Consider the following 19,472-nt stretch of genomic DNA (forward strand, 5'->3'; position numbering starts at 1 on the left):
TGGCGGGTAGCAGCCCTGTCACTTGCCCCCCCCCCCACCACCACCACCCCAAGCCGAAACACAGGATTGTTCTGCAGGGGGAGTCTCTCTCAAGTCTGTCCCTTGCCCAGATGTGTGTCATTTTATTAATAAAAAAAGAGAATAGAGAGAGACAGACAGAGGGGGAGAAAGAGAGGGTGAAAAAAGAGGAGAAAAAAGTTCAATGAATCAGTCCATTGGATTACCGTGGAGGATGTTTTTTCTTTTCCTTTTTTTTTTTTTTTTTACATTTTCCTCCGCAGCTTGGAAGGGATAAAGTATGCACTGACAGGTCATTGTGACTCGGCACGGTCAAATAAAACAAGCAAATAATAAACGCTAATATTAAGCCTGTGTGACATTGTGGAGGGACTTGGGATTAGACCACGGCAACATCCCCCCACCTACACCCCGAACGGCCATCCCAGGCTGTGTAAGTATGAGTGTGTGTGTGTGTGAGACCGCGCACTTGTAGAGGGGCTTTCTGTCCTCTGCTGTTTGTGTCAAGTCACACACACACACACACACACACACACACTCCAGAGCCAAACCCTTGAACGTTGACCCTGGTCACTTCTGACTCAGGCAAGAAGGCATTCTCGCCCCCTATTCTGCAGACCAAACCTTTGATCTCGGTGATTGGGCCACACTAGGACACACAGCTCGCTTCATTAAGTGAAAATTCCACAAGCCCAATTACTATTCAGCGACGGAGTGGCGAGGCCTTTCTCCTTCGCTCCAACTCGACTCAGCTGAGGTTTTACTTTCTGAAGTTAACTAGTAGAGGATGAAGCCTTTGTTTATGTTGATGTTATTGTGTCTGATTAGTTCATTTGGTCACACAGATTCATTCAAAGGCTGAATTGCTTTGGTATATGACAACTTTTCTGCACTATGCTGCTTTAAGCTTATTTTATTTATGCCCTAAAACACTACTTAAAAGGGAAGATACAGATCTCAAAAATGTGTGTAAAATTGAGATATTTACAAAATAATTATGTTTCCAAAAACAATGAAAATGTTTATTAAAGCAAATATATAAATGGTATAAAATCTTAATTGAAAAAATAGGCAAAAAAAAAATGCTTTTCTACTTCTGAAGATTATTCATAATATAAAAAAGTTAAATAAATAATATTCATAACCCCTTTTTTACTGTTCTCTATTTTGATTATGATAATAATAAAAAAAAGATCCCCACTATTTTTTCTACTGGTTCATGGGTAGAAATTCACCTTGAGGCGAAAGCCACAAATGTGCTATGAAATAATGCTATTTAATTCCAGGACAATACCACAGAACCTCAGAGATTGTTGTCATTTACTATATTAAATAGATAACATGAATACAAGTACATTAAATACATATTTATGTCACTGCACTTGTTTTACACTTGGCAAGCCTTTTGTTGTTTTTACCATTATGTCATTACTGCTCTTCAATTTCCATTCCACTTCAATCGTTCATATTTCTAGCAAAGTCATAGGTCACCAAGTTATAATGAAAATGTCCAGGCAAACAATAACTGTCAATGATACTGCCATCCAAAGTGATCATAGACACTAGTGCATTGTACAGTTTTTTTGTGTGGATGTGCAATGTTTGTACTGGATGTTGGTGAGTGTTACAAATAGAACAGGTCCTGTCTATAACCCAAGGGAGTAGCCTAATATAGGTCTGCAAAATTGGACTAAAGCCACAGCTCTATTGATACATGATATATAAATATACTTAAGTCCTTGTAGTCATAAATGTGACACTCTCCTCTGGTGTCCTTTACTGGCTGGTACATAACCAACAACTGTTTCATCAATGTGTGTGTTTTTTTTTCTCTCTCTCTCTGTTCTATATCTGTATCAGCATTAACAAATATTTGACTGTGAGTGTCTCAGCATTTTTATGAGGTAGATATTAAATGTATCACACACACACACACACGCGCGCGCACACACACAATAGTAAAGAGAACCACGTCCCCCCCTAAAATAAATTGAAGTGCCTGTGTGTATTTTACAATTACAAAACAAATTATAAAACAATTACCCCCATTTTAACCACTGGTACCATGATAATTTTCAGTGTTATTGTGTTATAAACTCTACACATTATGATAATCAGATCACCCACCAACTAGGCTGTGCTGATTTTTTTTTTTAATTTCAGATCAGATCACACATAAAGCCCACAAAAATATCTCAAGTCCCCTGCTTTGACATACCCATACAAATAATAATAATAAAAGCTTAAATTAGAATTTAAAAGTAAACTTACGCAACGGGAGGACTGTTTTGTTTTGCCTTATTTTAGTTTAATTACATATTTCCCCACCTCATTTGAGATAGATAAAAATCTGCAAATTGTATTATGCTACCAGAACAATTACAAATGAATGCTGATTTTGGCGCGTCCTGTTAAAAAGACCTGGATTTCCTTTCCTCCAAAAAGAGTGGAAGGAGGGGGGGGGGCAAGAGGGGGGGGGGGGGGAGGAGTAGGAAGAAAAGAAAAAAGGAAAAGTAGAAAAAGAAAAGAAATATATTAAACCTTGTGATCACAGCAAGCGCTTCACATTTCTTATCCAACCATTTTCTGTTTAATCCAATACCCAGTAATCCAATTTGTCTATCGGAGTTTTAAGGGGGCAGATCTCAACTTCTCTGCGGCTAAGTCACTTTTTGAACATTACAATTTATTTGGAGTGGAGTGACACCGCACAGACTCCTCATTACACACTGCTGTTGTGACCATGCTCTAATGTTGTGAAGATGTTTTTTAAGGACAGGAAAGAGAGAGAGAGAGAGAAAGAGAGTAAGAAACTGAGAAAGAAAGGGAGCAAAGAAAAGCAGTAAGAAGGAAGGAAGGAAAGAAAGACAGAAAGAAAGAAAGAAAGAAAGAAAGGAAAGGGGAAGAAAAAAAGAACAAGATGAACATTGTTTCCTGTGATTAAGTAAGAGCTCATTAAAGGGCTGTCGCCGCTTCTTTCTGAATATGCATGAAGCACATAATCAGATCGGGCGCCATCACTGGAGGGGAATATGGTAAGTACAAAAGGATTGATTTAATGACTTGGAGTGGCTCTGCATTGGGGAGCAGTCTTGTTAGCTGGGGAATGAAAGGGTGGTGACTAGCCGCGCTCCGTTCGGGAGGGAAAAAGAAAGGTAGTTTAGCTTTTAGCCACAATACCTAATCTCTGGATAAAGCGGCGCTGCTATTGTGCCAGGGTGGAGGCCGCTACTAGTTGCAAAACGGATAGAGAACGCCTTTGCTCTTGTTTAAGTCAAACTGGTTAACCTCAGACTCCTGTCTGTCTCTCTCCTTCTCTCACTCTCTATCATGCTCCCTCTGCGTTTTGGTTTCATTGGCCACTGTGTCTTTGAGCAATCCAAATCCCAGAGGCTGTTACTATTTCTGATACAGAAATGCATATGCAGTAGAGATTTTGAGCAACATAGACAAGCTCTTAATTTATGCACATGAACAGAAAAGGTATTTCAAGGACACAAACATAGTATATATATATATGCACAGCTACATACACATGTATATAAATGACCTATTTATTTATAGTCTATATTTACTTTTATATTGATAACTAGTTTGCTAGATATGTATCCATGCAGATGTATAGATATTACCGGATGGAGCAAAGCAAACGACATGAGTGGGAATCTTTGAGTGGGAATTTTTCATTGCAGGTTATCAGTGAATACCAGAGAGAAAGGACTAATAAATGATCAAAATGATTCTGAGGATACCAGGGCCTTTTGACCAGTTCATCCTATACCCCCCCACCTCCCTTTCCCTCTCGCTCAGTCTCCCTTACAAAATGCCAGGCCCCTAACCAAGTAGGATTTCAATTGCACTGCTGTTGCTGTTATTTATCATTTGTTGCTTGCCTTTCGGCTTAACCCTCACCGAGCACCCCGCAACTCAACACAGTCAAAAATAATAATGCTACAAAAAAAGTAGAGCAAGAATTCATAATCATAGGCTGTGTTTAACTGCAGGGGGACAATCCACTGGCTGTGCCTGGCCCGGGCCAAAGTCCCTTTTAATGAGAGGAAAGTCTTGGCTATACATACACGGTTATCGTGCCATCCTTTCATGTAATTGTTTGAGCGTGTGCACCGTGTGAGAAAGGCATGGACAGACAGGTTCTCTCCTCTGCCACAACTCTCTCTCTCTCTCTCTCTCTCATCACTCCCTACTGCGTAGAAGCACAAACAGCCCTCAGCAAACACCCCAGAGCTAACAGCGGATCACACCTCTCCCTTTTTGGCTCACTATATATGTGAGTATGTGTGTGTGGTTTGGGGTAGGAGAGGGGGGTAAAACAAACACTCGGATAATAGATTTCTCTTTTTCGATTGAAATGTTTCGTATCATTTCACTCTGGGAAAAAAAAAGAGAGAAGTTCCCTCTCGACTCCTCACACATACGCAGCTTTTTTTGTGCTAATCTCCCTGATGTTTTCTTTTGTCTTTACAGTAGGAATTCATTATTAAAAACAGTTTGCCGTCAAGGGATGCAAGTCAAGTGTGCAGTATATATTGTTGTTGGCTTTCAACGACCCATAGCCATGAAAAAACACACTACCTCGCATCACACCCCACCACACACATACATACACACACACACACACACTCCATCAAATTTGCTGTGTGAGTGTGTGTGTGTGTGTATTTTTTCAATCAATAAACATTATCACCGACTGACAGACTATGGCATCTCTGTATCTCCCATCTGGGAGAGAGCAAGTCCACTATCTTGGTCTAACCACTGGGGCCAGGATTCATTCATCTCACAGCACAGAGGGAAAATACAAATATAACCTCTTCTTCTAATACTGTAAAACTAATAATACAAAATACCAATAAACAAACATAAAAGATGATTGGCAATAAATGACGAAAACCTGACCAAACTAAAACTGTTATGACATGTAATCTCTGCTAAATGAATAAGGAAGGGATTGTTTATGCAACAGAAGTCTGCTAACGTAGTCATTGCAGTAGTTCTATTTGCCAATAACTACTAAACTACCGTAATAAACAGAAAAAACCCATATAACCAATAATACAAAAAAAATCTAAGCACTAACCACAAAGAGTTAAAAGAGAATTCAATGGTTCTGGGAAAACGGACAGAAACCAAGAGAGAGAACCGCAGTTGTAGAATTTTTAGCGCAATTAGCATCTATTAGTGGAGCCCTTCACCTTCATAACAGTGGCAAAACTCAAGGAGAGCGCACAAAATAAAGGCACGACCCTATTGGACTGCCAGGGAAACACTGGCGACCGAGGTGCCCCCTTTTACTCAGCTCCTTATTATTTTGATCATTGCTGCTATTGCCATGATTTCATTCGGTGGGTCTCCTCGAGGGTTCGCCAGGGCAGTGTGTTCACCACATAGCCAGAATCAAGGGCCTTTTGTGAAAAGCAGGACACTTCAGGTAATTAATATTGTACGAGGGGCAGATGAGAGAAAGAGAAAGATCACCTGGTGAAGGCTCGGGGAAAAGAAAGAGGGATAGGGAGAAAAGGTGTTTCATTAAAAGGCTTTTCTCGGGGGCCATACAAGGCCTACGAGGACAATGCACCGACACCGTATTTTAGCACTTGTGCTCAACAGGCTCTCCAAGGGCCCGCCACCGATGAGAAGAGAAAAACCTATCCCGGTTAATAATCTCATAACAATGGCTAAAAGACATCATCCTATTAACTAGTGATCTCCAGCGCTAATGCCTGTTACTACCCCCACTCCATTGAGGAGAGGGGGGGCTCGGAGCAGCCAGTGGGGACCCTGGCCTGGCATATAGGCCTCTTTCACCTTCTATCCATCACCCTTGTTAAGGGACCTTTCAAGTGGCTGCCAAGAAGTGTCACTGATATTATGGAGCTCTACGACATTTGTCACAAAAAAAAAAATGGTAAAAAGGACTGATTGTATTGGTTAAGTTCCACAAGACGGTTGTAATGAGGGAATGAATTTAATGTGGATGCGATGGATCAATGATTTCCTTTTTCTGTACCTAGCTCCCCTCAAATCCTTTGTTCCCTTTGCGAGTCATTTGGTGTCTACATGTAGACCGAATATCTCCTCAGAGCTACATAACTAGCAACACCTCCTCCCCACCCCCCTCATCTTTTTTTCCCCTTTCGTCCTCCTTTTGCCTCCGACTCCTTGTTGCACATTTTACCTTTCTTTACCTCCCCTCCTTTTTACGTCTTTTCTTCCCAGGAGAGAGGGAGAATATTTAATGAGCACAGCGGCCTGAAAAGGCTCAGGACTCGGCGACACAAAAAGCGTTAAAAATTCTCATTTAGTTGTCTTTATTTTGCTAGCGCCATGTGGTCCTTGAAGATGGTGAAAACATGGGAAGCGAAGGGGAGATCAGAGCAGTCTCATTAGCATGGGCACAGTGCTGGAGAGGCCGCAGCTATACGGCAGGGCCTACTCCAGAGTGCCCGAGAGAGAGAGAGAGAGAGAGAGAGAGAGAGAGCGAGAGAGAGAGAGAGAGCAATGGAGAGAAAGAAAGGAGAGAGTAGAACGAGAGAGGAGAGAACGGCTGGTGGTAAGCTCTCGGTCCTCATTGTGCTTTTGTCTTTCCCCCCAGACTGCCACACAGCAGGGGCGGCCGCTAGCCCCCAGGTTGCATGCGAGAATTATATAAAAAACACACAACTACAAAAAAAAAAACTAAAAAAAATTCTAAAGGCTTTTTTTCATTAAATAAGGAGGGTAAAAATAAAACTAATAGGTTTAAATGTCATCGCTAATTCTGGTGTATTTGAATATAAGGTGAACGAGACGGGTAGGACCATATAAGGTGAATTTTCTTGCAAATGGTCAGATTCATCAACCAAAATATTAAAGATTAAGCAAAAATAACTACTTCCTTCCTTTTTTTCTAGTATCTCCTGCCAAAGACTTTCCATTAATAAATATTTCGACTGGTAAGAGCATGGGCAAAAGAATTCCATGTATATTATTAAATGTTGGCCATTAATGGGGGAAAACCTACATGTTTTAAATTCAAATACAGAGCCACAATTGCAGCACTGCATAGTTTATGCTCTCCCCATCAATTACATGTGTGACTACTCATGTACATATATTAATCCCATCAAAACTACACGTATCAGAACACTCGCAATGCAGGTGCGTGTGCAAGTATGTGTGTACACATAATTAAAGTACATATCAGTGAGCGGGCTAAATAAACGGCCGGGGCTTTGATGAATGGGAGGTGGGGGGAAAAGAGTGGGAGGTGGGGGGAAAAGAGTGGGAGAGGGACTGCAAAAGAGAGAGAGAGGGAGAGACGGGAGAGGGAGAGAAAAAAGCAGACCCTGTTAATGGCCTCCATCTTGCCCCGGCCTTTCCAAGTTGTAGTGAAACGGATAAAGGCCTAGTTGGATGGGTTTATCTGCTAAATCCTTGTGCTTGGCCTGCTATCTTGGATGATGACCCCGAAGAATGTCAACAGCTCATTTCCCAGAGAGCTGGAAGGAGTCACCATGCAAGTCATAATCTGCTTGCCTCTCAAAGGCCTCCGACTCAAACGCCGCCTTGCACCATGCAAGCTGTTCAATCGCCTTCAGCCTTCCAAAGTCTCGACTGACTAGTCAGGAGACAAACATGATTCGGTAATGAACCAAATCAACATATGGGTTTTTGTTTTTTAAAGCATTTATATTGAAGCATCTCTGCACGCCATGTGGATTTTACAATTCATTTGAAAATAATCCTTTTAAACTGATGACATGTTTTCAGATGAGGTTCTTTACTTATTTTACTTCAACAAAAATTTCACGCATCGAGAATTTTTTTTTAAACTAAGAAATTGTACCATTTTAAAATTACAATCCATTTCCATTTACTGAGCACCTCCCCTTCTCCTTCCCTCATTCTTTTTTGCAGTGACCACTTATTTCCCTTGGTAACACAAGTCACGAACTGAGAAGCAAAAACCTGAATGACTGTTTCTTCTGCCCTTTTTTCCCCCCTCTCTCTCTCAGGAGTCCGTCTGTTGGCAGGGGCCGTCTGCAGTGAGCTCGCTGGCCTCTGCTGGGTTCCAGCACCAGATGTTGCCCAAATGATCAACAATTGGGGGCAACAATGACGAAAAGAGAGAAGAGGTGGAGAGCGGAGAGCAGAGCAAAGCAGGACTGGGGGAGGTAAAAGGGGGGGTGGGTCAGAATAAATTAATGACTGATTCCTCCAGCTTTGATGGAATTAGAAGCACTCCTTTTCTCAATGTGCCATGTGAACGTCCTTGCGTTAAACGTTTTTTCTTACCCCCCCCCCCCCCCGCCACCACCCCTTCTCTCTCCTTCTTTTCCTCTGTCCCCTTTTTTGACAAGTAAGGCCACCCAGCAGAAAGCAACTGATGCAAAACCCAGGAGTAATCCCCTCTGTTTATCTCCTCTCTGTGGTTAGCCCTAACACAGAGCCCATTATCTCATGGATTTAGGCAAACTTTCATTTATTTGTTGGCCTTGGGTATTTTTTTTTTTTACCCCCTTTCTCCAACTTTGTTGCTGGAGAGGAGGATCCCCCAAGTCCCCCTATTCCAATGTAAATAGATTTGCATAGGGGGCTACAATGCATCTAGTTGGGGTCCTGATTAGCCAACAGTGGGGTAAGGCTTGCTTGCATGCAGGGGTCCTCGAGCACACATGTATATGTAAAAAAATGGGGGCTTCCAGTAGTGAGGAGCGAGTGCATGCATATGTATCTGTGGTGTGGGCGCCAGAGCCCCCCCAAATGTTTCAGTGGGCCAAGAGGGATATGCCGAAACAGGCCACGGTTCCGCTCTCTCTCTCTCTCTTCCTCTGTCTGTCTGCCTGCTCTCCCCCCCCCCCCTTTTTTTCAGCCAAAAACAAGGGCAGCATACCATGCTGTGGTGTGCAACTTGGCTAGAAGCGAAGAATCTTGTTTATGCTGTCTGAGTCTGGGTTTTTGTGTTTATGCTTATACAAAAGCAATGGCGAGCCACAATGAAAACAGAAAAGTGAAACAGAGTGTTTCATTCCAGTCAGGGACGTGAGACACCTAATTTTTAAAACATGGATTGAAAAAAAAAAGACAAATAAAGTAAATAAATAAATAAACAGACTTAAAATAAAATATATATGACAATATACCTCTGAACAGTGAATAACACTGATGTCTACAAAATCCATAGTAATGATGTCGATGTGAGATGCTGTTTGCAAATAAAGCAGGCCTTTACTGGAGGGCTAGATTAGAGTGCATGAGAAGCGTGCGCTGAGAGCAGGGATCTCACAGGTGGCTGCTAAGCTGCGGCGCTTTGGTTTGCTCTGTCTGTGTATTTACACACACTGAGGTGGCAGAGTCTGGCAGAAGCGGCAGGGGGTGTGACGGCGAGGTGGAGAAATGGTCAAGTCAGCTGATTATGCTCCGACCAGACCCTGAGTACATGATACACAAGCAGCTGCATAGAAAATGTAACTTTCTGAGGACAGATTGAAGTGGCTAGAGGCACTTCATAGGATGCTGTTCTTTCATTGCTTGCATTTGGAGCTGAAGATCTTACTTTAATGTCAAAAATGACGTATATATCCGACAGCTTAGTTCTGCCATGACACTCAATGGCATGCTATTAAGTGCTTAGGCGACAGTAAAAACAAGGCTTGATAAGAGAGATACAACTCACAGATAACAGTAAAAGAAGTGAAGACACCATCTAATTACACATTCAATTACTGAAACTCGGGCCTGTCCTACTTCATCACTGACATTACAAGTTTAGCGAGACGGCCTCCCAAACACGTTGCATGCTGAGCAGTGGTAGGACTATCAGGTGTGTGTGTGTGTGAGTGTGTTCTGAGTGTGTGTGTGTGTGTGTAGGGGGGTGTACTGGGAGGGAGAGATGGAGAGAATGGAGGACAGAGGGGAGAGAATAAGAAAAGGAGAGAATTGAGAAAGGAGAAAGAGGAGAGAAAGGGAGTGTGTGTGTGGGGGGGTGTTTCTATTGGGACAGATAAGGCACAATGGAGTTGCCGGCAGCCCCCCAGCCGCTGTTCTTTGCATAAGTGACTCCTCCCCCTCCATTAGCGCGGCTCGGCCCAGCTCCCCAGGCCATGTGTTAGAACAAATTTGAGCAGTGTCATATTGCACGCATTTCAAGAAGGCCAACACGCTTACCGGCCAATTTGCTTAATGAATTAAGCTCGGGGAGCAATGGCTGTGCTAACACCATTAGCTCACGCCTTGAAAATTCTGATTTTGTGGATTCCGGCGTTTTCTTTTCTTTTTTTTTCCGCCCACCCCCTTCTCTACCATCCTATTCACCTCTCTCAATCTCTTTAGGTTTGCTTAAGGAGTTTTTTTGTCTTAAGTGTGCACAGCACACCTTGTGTGCTTCTTTACGCTCCCTCTGCCCCCCCCCTCTCTCAGGCCCTGTAAAACCTCTACCACACATAACCCCATTGAGCCCAAGACTGACAGGAATTTAAAACAGCTCCACTGTGATGACAAACTGCCCTGGCTTGTGTACCACTAGCGCAACTTCACATTTAAATTAAAATAAAGTGTCCCTGGCAAGCTGTTTTAATATGTGTCCCTGAGAGATGAGCACAATAGGAAATGAGCAAGAGAGGTAGCATAGCAGACTGGTTTGCAAGTGAATGCAGTAATTATGGCCAAACCCCCGGTCATTACACTTAATTGTTGAGTGTGGCTGCATCAGTTACCATTTGAAAAGGTCTATTAATTGACTGCATTGCTGCAATTCAATTATGTCGTCAGGACACAATTTGTAAACTAAATAATAATCAATTATGCAAACGTATCCCCACACCCAAACCACAGTGTTAAGTATATCCTCTACAGGGAATCTTGAAAACAAATGCGCTTGGGTGTGGGGGTGGGGGGCAACATGAATAAACACTCAAATTCAGGCAAATTCCTGAAGTAAGAGCATGGGGGAGCAGATGGGGCCCAAGCCAGACCAGCAATAAATAAACAAACAAACAAATAAAAATAATAAACAAAAATGAACTCATCTATAAACAAAGAAAACAAACATATAAATGAATGACAGAGGCAAAACAACTCTGGTCCTTAAATACATTTGGCCGGCACTGGGGCTGTGGGGCTCTGTATGTGTATGTGTGTGTGTGTGTGTGTGTGTGTGTATGTGTGTGTCTGTGTGTGTGTGTGTGTGTCTGTGTGTGTGTGTGTGTGTGTGTGTGTGTGTGTGTGTGAGTGAGTGTGTGTGTGTGTGTATGTGTATCCAGTGATTGGCTCTGGAGCTCAGCGTGCTTTTTGGCTGCGTGGTGGTGGTGGCAGAGCTGAAGGGGCTATCGGCGGCGGCCGGATGAAAGGGCTCCGGGACGCTCCAGCAGAAAGGGGGAGATTATAATAAGCGCCGCCATTGTCCCTCCTTTTGAAAATGCTAATCAGCCATATCAGTGGCGGCCCGCGCTGCTGCATGTACCAGCATTTTGCTTCAACTATTTGGAGGACTGCAGGCCTGTGGCCCTGCAACACAGGCACACGGTAGACAGAGAGAGAAAGGGAGAGAGAGAGAATAAAGAGAGAGAGAGAGAGAGAGAGAGAGAGAGAGAGGGAGCCAGGGATGAGAGAGATAGGGAGAGGGAGAAGGGACCAGGGATGAAGAGAAACCAGTGGGGAAGGGAGGGAGATAGAGAGGTAAAGGAAGAGAGAGATGGAGAGAGAGAGAAAATCAGAGATGGGGGGGGGGGGGGGGGTTGGACAAGAGAGACCGTGTGACAGTGGCTTGTCGTAATTTCCGTGCAGTTATTAAAAAAAATCTAAATTACACGTCTCTCAATGCGCTCTCTATCTCTTACAACCAACACCTCCCCACTGCCCCTCAATCCATCCACCCAAACACCACTCTATCAGACACCACTCCCCCTCAACACACAGCCCTCCATCCACCCCATGCGCTTTATCTTAAGATTTTCAGACAATGCCTGGAGGATCCCGTTCACTAATCTTCCTAAAAATCCCCTTTCATCCAACTGTTAAAGAATGTTTGAAAGGCTGACACCAACCCGGAAAAAAAAAAGAGGAAAATCATTGCACATCTGGGAGTGATGGCCGGAGTTAAGTTGGGGGGGGGGGGGGGTCGGGTGTGTTTGGAGTGAAAAGGGTGGTGGCAAGCTGCCGAAGAGTCCAAACAACTTAACTAATTAAATTGCTGCTGCTTTTTTCCTCTCCTTTTTTGCCACTCGAACACTCAAATGGCCCGGGAGACTAAATAAACTGAGTTTTTTTTCTTAACCCAATCTTTTCTCTGACCTAATTCGGCCCTAAAGTCTTGAGCGAAAAACTTTATCGTGGCAGTTTATTTCTCAATTCTCACGGCTAAGATGTGCAATAACACAAATGAGATGTCCTTTTTTTGTTATTAGAGCTAATCCTGTAAAGCAGCAACAGTGGACACCTTTTAAACTCACCAAAAGTACATTTTAAGAAATATTAGCCATTTCCTGTACTGACAACACAGTGAGAAGCAAGGGGAGGAGGGGGGGAAAAAACTCTTTGGAGTGAAACGCATTGTGCCTGGTGCACTACAGAACTCCATATAAACGGCCACCTTCTGATCCTGCAGTGCTTTTTTTGCTGGCCGGCAGGATAAAAGCAGAGCGCTTTATGAGCAAAAATTCCTGCGTTTGTGTGCGGCTCCCTTCGCGCTGGACGCTGGGCACACTCGGAACGGAGGAATTTCAATGAAGTCTTTTGCGCTTGGAAATTAAGAAACGGACAAAGGTACTGACTCGCCATGCATATTCTAACATGGACAGGGAGCTGGGGGGAAAACACAGGCTAGAAGAGCTCACAATGAAGTTTTGTGCATTCAAAAATAAAAAAAATGTTGCAGTGCAAACTAGCATGTGCCGATTGCAATACAGGCATCACAAATACACAATCTCTCACACAAAAAAGAAATGTTCTCTCTCTCAGAACTAGTAAAGGGTATTATGTTCTGAACACTTTTTCTTCTCTTACTGCTGAAAGATTATACTGGTTATCCCATTAAAGTTGGTAAAATGCCATTCTTGTGTCTTTAAGCTCTTGCATAGAAGGTCAAGAAGAGTATGCCTCCGCTTACAAGGCCGGTGTGGATGTAATCTTCCCAAAGTTACAATAATTAATGTTAAGCTTCTTTAGCAATACGTTTCTGAAAGAAGCGGCCTGATAATATACTTAAAGCTGTGCGAGGGCTGTTTGTGTTGCCGAGCCTGGAGAGTGGTTGTCCATGCCACTCACGTAGCGCAGCTTAAATCTTTAGTCAAACTAGGGGCTGACTACGAGGATGCCTGCTTAGCCAATGCAGGGGCTGCGACTTAAAAACTCACAGCTCGGTGGCGGGGAAAAATAAATAAATAAACAAACACAAAACAGACGAGCAAACAACGAAATCGCCTTGCAACTCCGGCAATTATTTTTTTTCTCTCTCCCTCCTCTTTCCCCTCTGTATTACTGACTGAGCTTTAACTTGAAGAGCACCCACAAGCACTTGTGTTTTAGTTGAGACAAAAAGACAAGAGGAGTAACATCAACAGATGAGATAAAACATAGAATGGAAAGAAAGAAACGCACAGGAGAAAAAAAAATGAATAATAAAAAAAAGCCATTTTTAAAATGGAGCAGAGATTACATAGTAATGCTAACAATGACAGGAGTGCATATGTCTATAAGATGGGCCACATGTAGAATACATAAAAGGGACTGGGAAGAAAGGGGATCTTTTTCTCGGGGTGATTTGAATGGGCACAGTCGCGCTCACAGGTGAAAGGCGGCCTGTTATTGTGCGGGGAGAAGAGTGATGGCTTGTCTGTGGAACGCATTAAGCCGCTGATATCCTCCTTGTATGAATTTCCGTTTCCGAGTCGCACAAAAAATAAATAAATAAAAGAAGGGAAGGAAAGAAAGGAAAGAGGGGGCAGAGGTAGCAATTGTGTGTGTGTGTGTGTGTGTGGGGGGGGGGGGGGATTAGGTTGCAATAAAACCTGTGTCAGTCTTATCGGTGTCAAGTGCATTTTTTAAACATATGCTAATCTTGACTAAAACTCATTCTTTGCTCTCATTCTCTCCTTTTTTGATCTTTTATCTGACGCGCTGTAGGTTTGGGCAGCTTAGAGTGTGGCTAAATGCCATTATTTGGATAATTGCATTCATTGTTGCAGAGGTTATGAAGCAATCTGAAGTCCCATGTGTGTGAATAAATACATAAATAGATGGGGAGGGTTTGGGAGCCCAGGTATTCAGGGGGACATAAAAAACTCCAACAAGGCCGACAGATAACATTGCAGTGTTTAACAATACCTGACCCCAGCATTTCAATGCAATATATTACAGCTCAATCTAAACAAAGCATTTGATGCTTTCCCTCCAAAGATTATGGGGTACAAGGAGGAAGGATTGTCTGCCACAACAAACGTAAATGACAATATTGCGATTACATCAATGCCAATAACAAAAGTGTTAACAGTTGAAAAAGACACTTGAAAATAACTAGAATAAAGAAGGTGATGAAGATGAGGCGGACACAACAGGACAAATAAACAGGCGGAAGAGCACAGAGAATAGCAACCTCCACAATGATAATAATAATAGTAATAATAATAATAATATAAATACTAATAATATTATTAAGCGTGGGTGCTTTTGTGGGCGATCTCGATGCGGCCCTACTCTGAAGGACACCGCTCCCCTTGGTGCGGGAATAACAAGTTCATTAAGCCGACGGCACCCCAGGAATTGAAATTCCCCAGACCTCGGCGAGCTGTTTATGCCCCTGCCTTTCCATCACCGAAAGCATCATTAGGCCACTGTGCTAATTAAGAGTTGTTAGAAAGTGAATTCTCAAACTGCAGATTAGAAAATTAAACTATTTACTGATTACATATTAATAGAAGACAACAATAGCGGTTGCCATAAGCTTGGAAGGCAACCAAGGAATAAATCTGTGTACTTAATTACCATAAACAATGGTTGCATAGAAATGGAGTTTTTATGTGCATTCCCCTCTGTAATATGTCTGATATCAGAAGACACTTGACAATTCTTGTTCAATTATCTCTATTATTTAATGTGCTGTGAACTGCTCTGAGTAAATAAATTAACCACCCCAATTACTTTGAATTCATCTGGGGAGACGATGCAATGGAAAATTGCAGAATTCTGCATTGTGCATAATCTAGAGGGAGGTGGGGGAGGAGGGCTGGAGATAGCAAAGAGAGAGAGAGAGAGAGAGAGAGGGAGAGAGAGAGAGGGAGAGAGGGAGCGAGAGAGAGAAAGAAGAGAGAAGAGGGGGAGAGAGAAAGTGAAGAGGGAAAAATAAAATAAGAAAGGAGAGAGAGGGAGCCAGAAGGAGAGAGAAAGCTACTGAAGCTATGCACACATAAATGAGATGTGGATGACGCCCTCCCTTAAGATCTGTCCACTGTTTTTCATCGGCCCTTTTACAGCTAGGATATTATGACACTGACACCGAAACATCAAACCACATACTTTTGGGGTTACCTTATTGTCTAATCTAGGGCTTCAAAATAACACATCGCTCTCAGACTAGGCACCTTGTGTTTAATTAATGCTTCTGGATATGTCACAATTGTTTTTCGTGATAGTGTACGAAGGGTGTTATTAAGTTTCAGTTACTAGAAATGGCATGACATTTGTCTGACATTTGGAAACTATGTGTCAACCTTTTGTAACCTCCCACCAATCCACATACACATATAAACAACGTAAAGTCTGGACAAAAATTCAAAAAGGCATGTCTGTGCATGTGTGAATACAAATAGTGAGCTTCAAGGTTTATTTGTGTGTGTGTTTGCGTGTGTGTGTCTAATCTCAGTCATAGAGTAAAAGTGAATGCTTCCCCCTTCCTCTGCATGCACCTGTCTCTCACACACACCTGAGACAGGTGTGTGACCTCGACAATTTACAACTCTGCCCCGGAGACGTGCTGAGGGTACAGGTCCAGCCAGTTTGCTGCCTCACCACTTCCCCCGGGGGATACAGACGATCTGCGACGCCGCGACTGACCACACGCCTTGCTTGAAAAAGCGATGAGGGCTGAGGCAGGGTGTGTAGCCTGAATACCTGGGCACAAGGTGGACGTGATCTCTCTTGGCATGTCTGTACCTCATGGGAGTAGCACGTCCTAAAGGTCTTCTGTTTGACTGTGGGTGGTGAGCGTTGTGAGGGATGTTGCTAAAAGGAGGCAAACGCAACTGGGGGGGACGAAGAGCAGCATTTTAAGACTGGGCCATGACTAGCGGGTACGTCGACTTGAGCAAATCCACGCTGGAGGTAGGAGACAGGGGGGGTGCCTCAGAGTTGAAGCCTGGCTGAAGCAGAAGAGCCTCTAGCCTCTGTGCTATCCTGTTCCCCTCACACCCAAACAGAACACCGTCTGCTCAACGCTCCTCTGACTATCAACGCTCTCCAAACGCCACTCATAGCAGGTGCTTGTAAGCACATTAAGCTGAGCTGCTTTCACTCACACACACACACGATGAATATTAGTTATTTATTCTAGCTGTGGTTCTGCGACATTCCCTTTCACTGCTGTTCTCATTTCAGGCCCTTCTAGCAACGGCACAGACAGCGTCGAGGCCGTAAATCACCTCCAAACAGGTGCCATCACCTGCAGCAGGTGAGAGAAATGTGGCCGGTTCGCTGGTGTGTACAGTAACGCAAGGTGGGGGGGGGGAAGAGTGGCGCTACAAATTCTTACAGTGGGATTCATTTCTGCATGGCAGAGGGAGGGAGGGCAGGAGTGGGGAGGATGGTGAAGAGCAGAGGTGAACACACACACACACACACACACACACACACACACACACACACACACACACACACACACAGGACAGATGGTCTCGATATTGCAACGCGTTTAAATGCTACGGCTGTTTTCCCCGTTCTATCCTTCCTTTCTTTCTGTCGTATCTCTTTCTTGGCTTCCTTGCACTTTCCAAAACAAACCATGTGAGGGTTAAGTATGGAGAGAGCTAGGGATGATGTGTGTGTAGATGGTGTGTGTGTGTGTGTGTGTGTGTGTGTGTGTGTGTGTGTGTTTGGGGGGTGGGTGTTGGGTGCAGGGGGAAAAAAGATTTTGTTTGGTATCAGTAAACCGGACGCTGTTCTCCAATTTCAGTTTACTGAGTCAATGGAGCCTCTCCTCATGCTCGGCACACTGTTTCATGTCCCCTTTACAAGGCTTTAGCCAGCCAAATCTGTTCCCTCTGCCAGATCGCTCCCACACCAAAGAACTCCCTTCTTTTGCCTTTACACGTGTGTGTGTGTGTGTGTGTGTGTGTGTGTGTGTGTGTGTGTGTGTGTGTTTGTGTGTATGCCACTTGCATCATTTTTTTTTTCAGGGGGTCCAACTCCCCCACACCCCCTCCCACTCCTCCTGTTTTACCCCTGCCACCACATGCTCCCTCCCCACCCCTCCCCATCTTACCCCCAACACGCCCCCTCTCTCCCCACCCTCTCCCCCTCCGCCCTGCCTTCCTGCCCCCTCTCCCCCTGCTGCAGCCTATCAATGAAGCCCAGAGATGTATTCGGGCTCTGCATGGCTGAGCGCGCTGTTCAATAGTTGCTGGCTCACGGCCGCTATCAGGGCCAGTTATCGTTTCCCGTGAAGGCTCTCTTATCGCCAGGGCCCAGAGAGGTTGCCGCCATCCGGAGCCTTTTCATTTTCCCGGGCAGGTCCCCCCCCCCCCCCCCCCCCCTCTTCTTCTCCCCCCTCTCCCTCTCTCACCCCTCCTCTCTCTCTTCCCTCAACCCTCCTCTCTCTCTCTCCCTCTCTCTCTCCATCCCTCCCTCCCCTCCCACTCTCCCTTTCTCTCTCACTCTCTCCCTCTTCCCCCAGCCCCAACATTCAGGCTTCAAAAAGATTCACACTTCCCAAACTCCGTAAGAGTTTGTGAACGCTCAATTTGCCAAAACTGTTTACAGTGTAATTGGGCGCCGTACCTGTGTCCATGAGATAGCGCAGCCTCTTCTCCACACCCGACGCACGGGTGTCAATTTGCTTCTGCTCGCTCTCCAGCGCTGCCAGCTCTCCCACAACATACTGACTGGTGTCTTTGAACGCTTTCTGCGAGCAAGAACAAACGGGGGGAGAAAAGGGGAAAAGGAGGGAGGGAGGGAGGGAGAGAGAGAGAGAGAGAGAGAGAGAGGCGTAGAGGAAGAGAGAGAGATGCAAAAGGGGGAGAGAGAGAGATGCAAAAGGGGGAGAGAAAGGGCGGGTTAAGAATCCACTGTCAGGTCTGAGTCACGTACAGTATTAAACAGTAGATGTCTCCTCTTTTTTGGTCAGTCCCACCATTATTTAAAACCTTTAAAAGGACAACAAAACAAAGGGAGGAGGGAAACATAGAGAGCAAAAGACAAGTCAGTCAAAAGAGTGTATTTTCTGAAACTCCTTTCTGAATTAAGGTGTGTGTGTGTGTGTGTGTGTGTGTGTGTGTGTGTGTGTGTGTGTGTGTGTGTGTGTGTGCGTCTGCATGTTGCAGGAGACTTGCACTGAGCATAACTGGATAAGAGATATTCCCATTGTTTGGTCCTATTGTTTTTGTTGTTTTGCTTTTATTTATTCTGTTGTTCTCTCATCAAACAGCCCCGCTAGGTGAGCTACGTTGATAGGTGAAGAAAGCAACGCGACTGCTGTTTGTTCACACTGATACCACCTTCTTCATTCAACAACATGCAGACTCAACAACACCACTCGCTCTTACCAGCACTGCCTGGGCCAAAGACAACAGTATTTGAAGACGACTCCAACGCTGTACTGCATTTGAATGCTATCTAATTGCACCATGTTGTTGGAAACAAAGCAAGCATGTGCCACTCAAAGCTACTTTGGTGTGTGTGTGTGTGTGTGTGTGTGTGTGTGCTGACTCTGAGCTGCATGTGCATTTTAATAAACGAGCGCGAGAGCAAAGTGTGACAGCAAAGGGGTGGCGGAGGTTATTAAAATGAAAATGAATGTATGACTGCAGGTCCTGCTCGGTGAGCACTGTGAAATAATCTAGATTTATAATCCAGGCTTACATCCCTCCATGCCCGCCCCCCTACATGTACATGCATGCACGCACACACACACACACACACACACACACACACACACACACACACACACACACACACACACACACACACACACACACACACACACATTTATGTATATGTATACAAACACACATACATAACACCCTTTCTCACACACAGACACTCATTCCCACCCCCTCTCTTTCTCTCTCTCTCTCACACACACACACACACACACACACACACACACACACACACACTCATTCACACTCTCTGTTGAGACTGAGTGAAGTGCCGGGTGACCCTGCGGAGCCTGAGTCAGGCCTGGCGGATGATTGGCTGAGGGGGCTGAGTGGGGTCACGCCGCTGTTTACCCTGGCTAATACTGGTGC

General features: G+C 44.3%; 1 protein-coding gene across 1 annotated transcript in view; it reads right to left on the reverse strand.

The window, feature by feature from the left end:
* Positions 1 to 19,472, reverse strand: part of ehbp1 (EH domain binding protein 1) — a 151,438-nt gene that overhangs the window by 12,754 nt on the left and 119,212 nt on the right. The window contains 1 exon segment of the mRNA XM_042066196.1: positions 18,004 to 18,127. Within this exon segment, the coding sequence (XP_041922130.1) occupies positions 18,004 to 18,127 (124 nt within the window).

This window comes from Alosa sapidissima, chromosome 16 (genome assembly GCF_018492685.1).
Source record: "Alosa sapidissima isolate fAloSap1 chromosome 16, fAloSap1.pri, whole genome shotgun sequence".
Lineage (NCBI taxonomy): Eukaryota > Metazoa > Chordata > Actinopteri > Clupeiformes > Clupeidae > Alosa > Alosa sapidissima.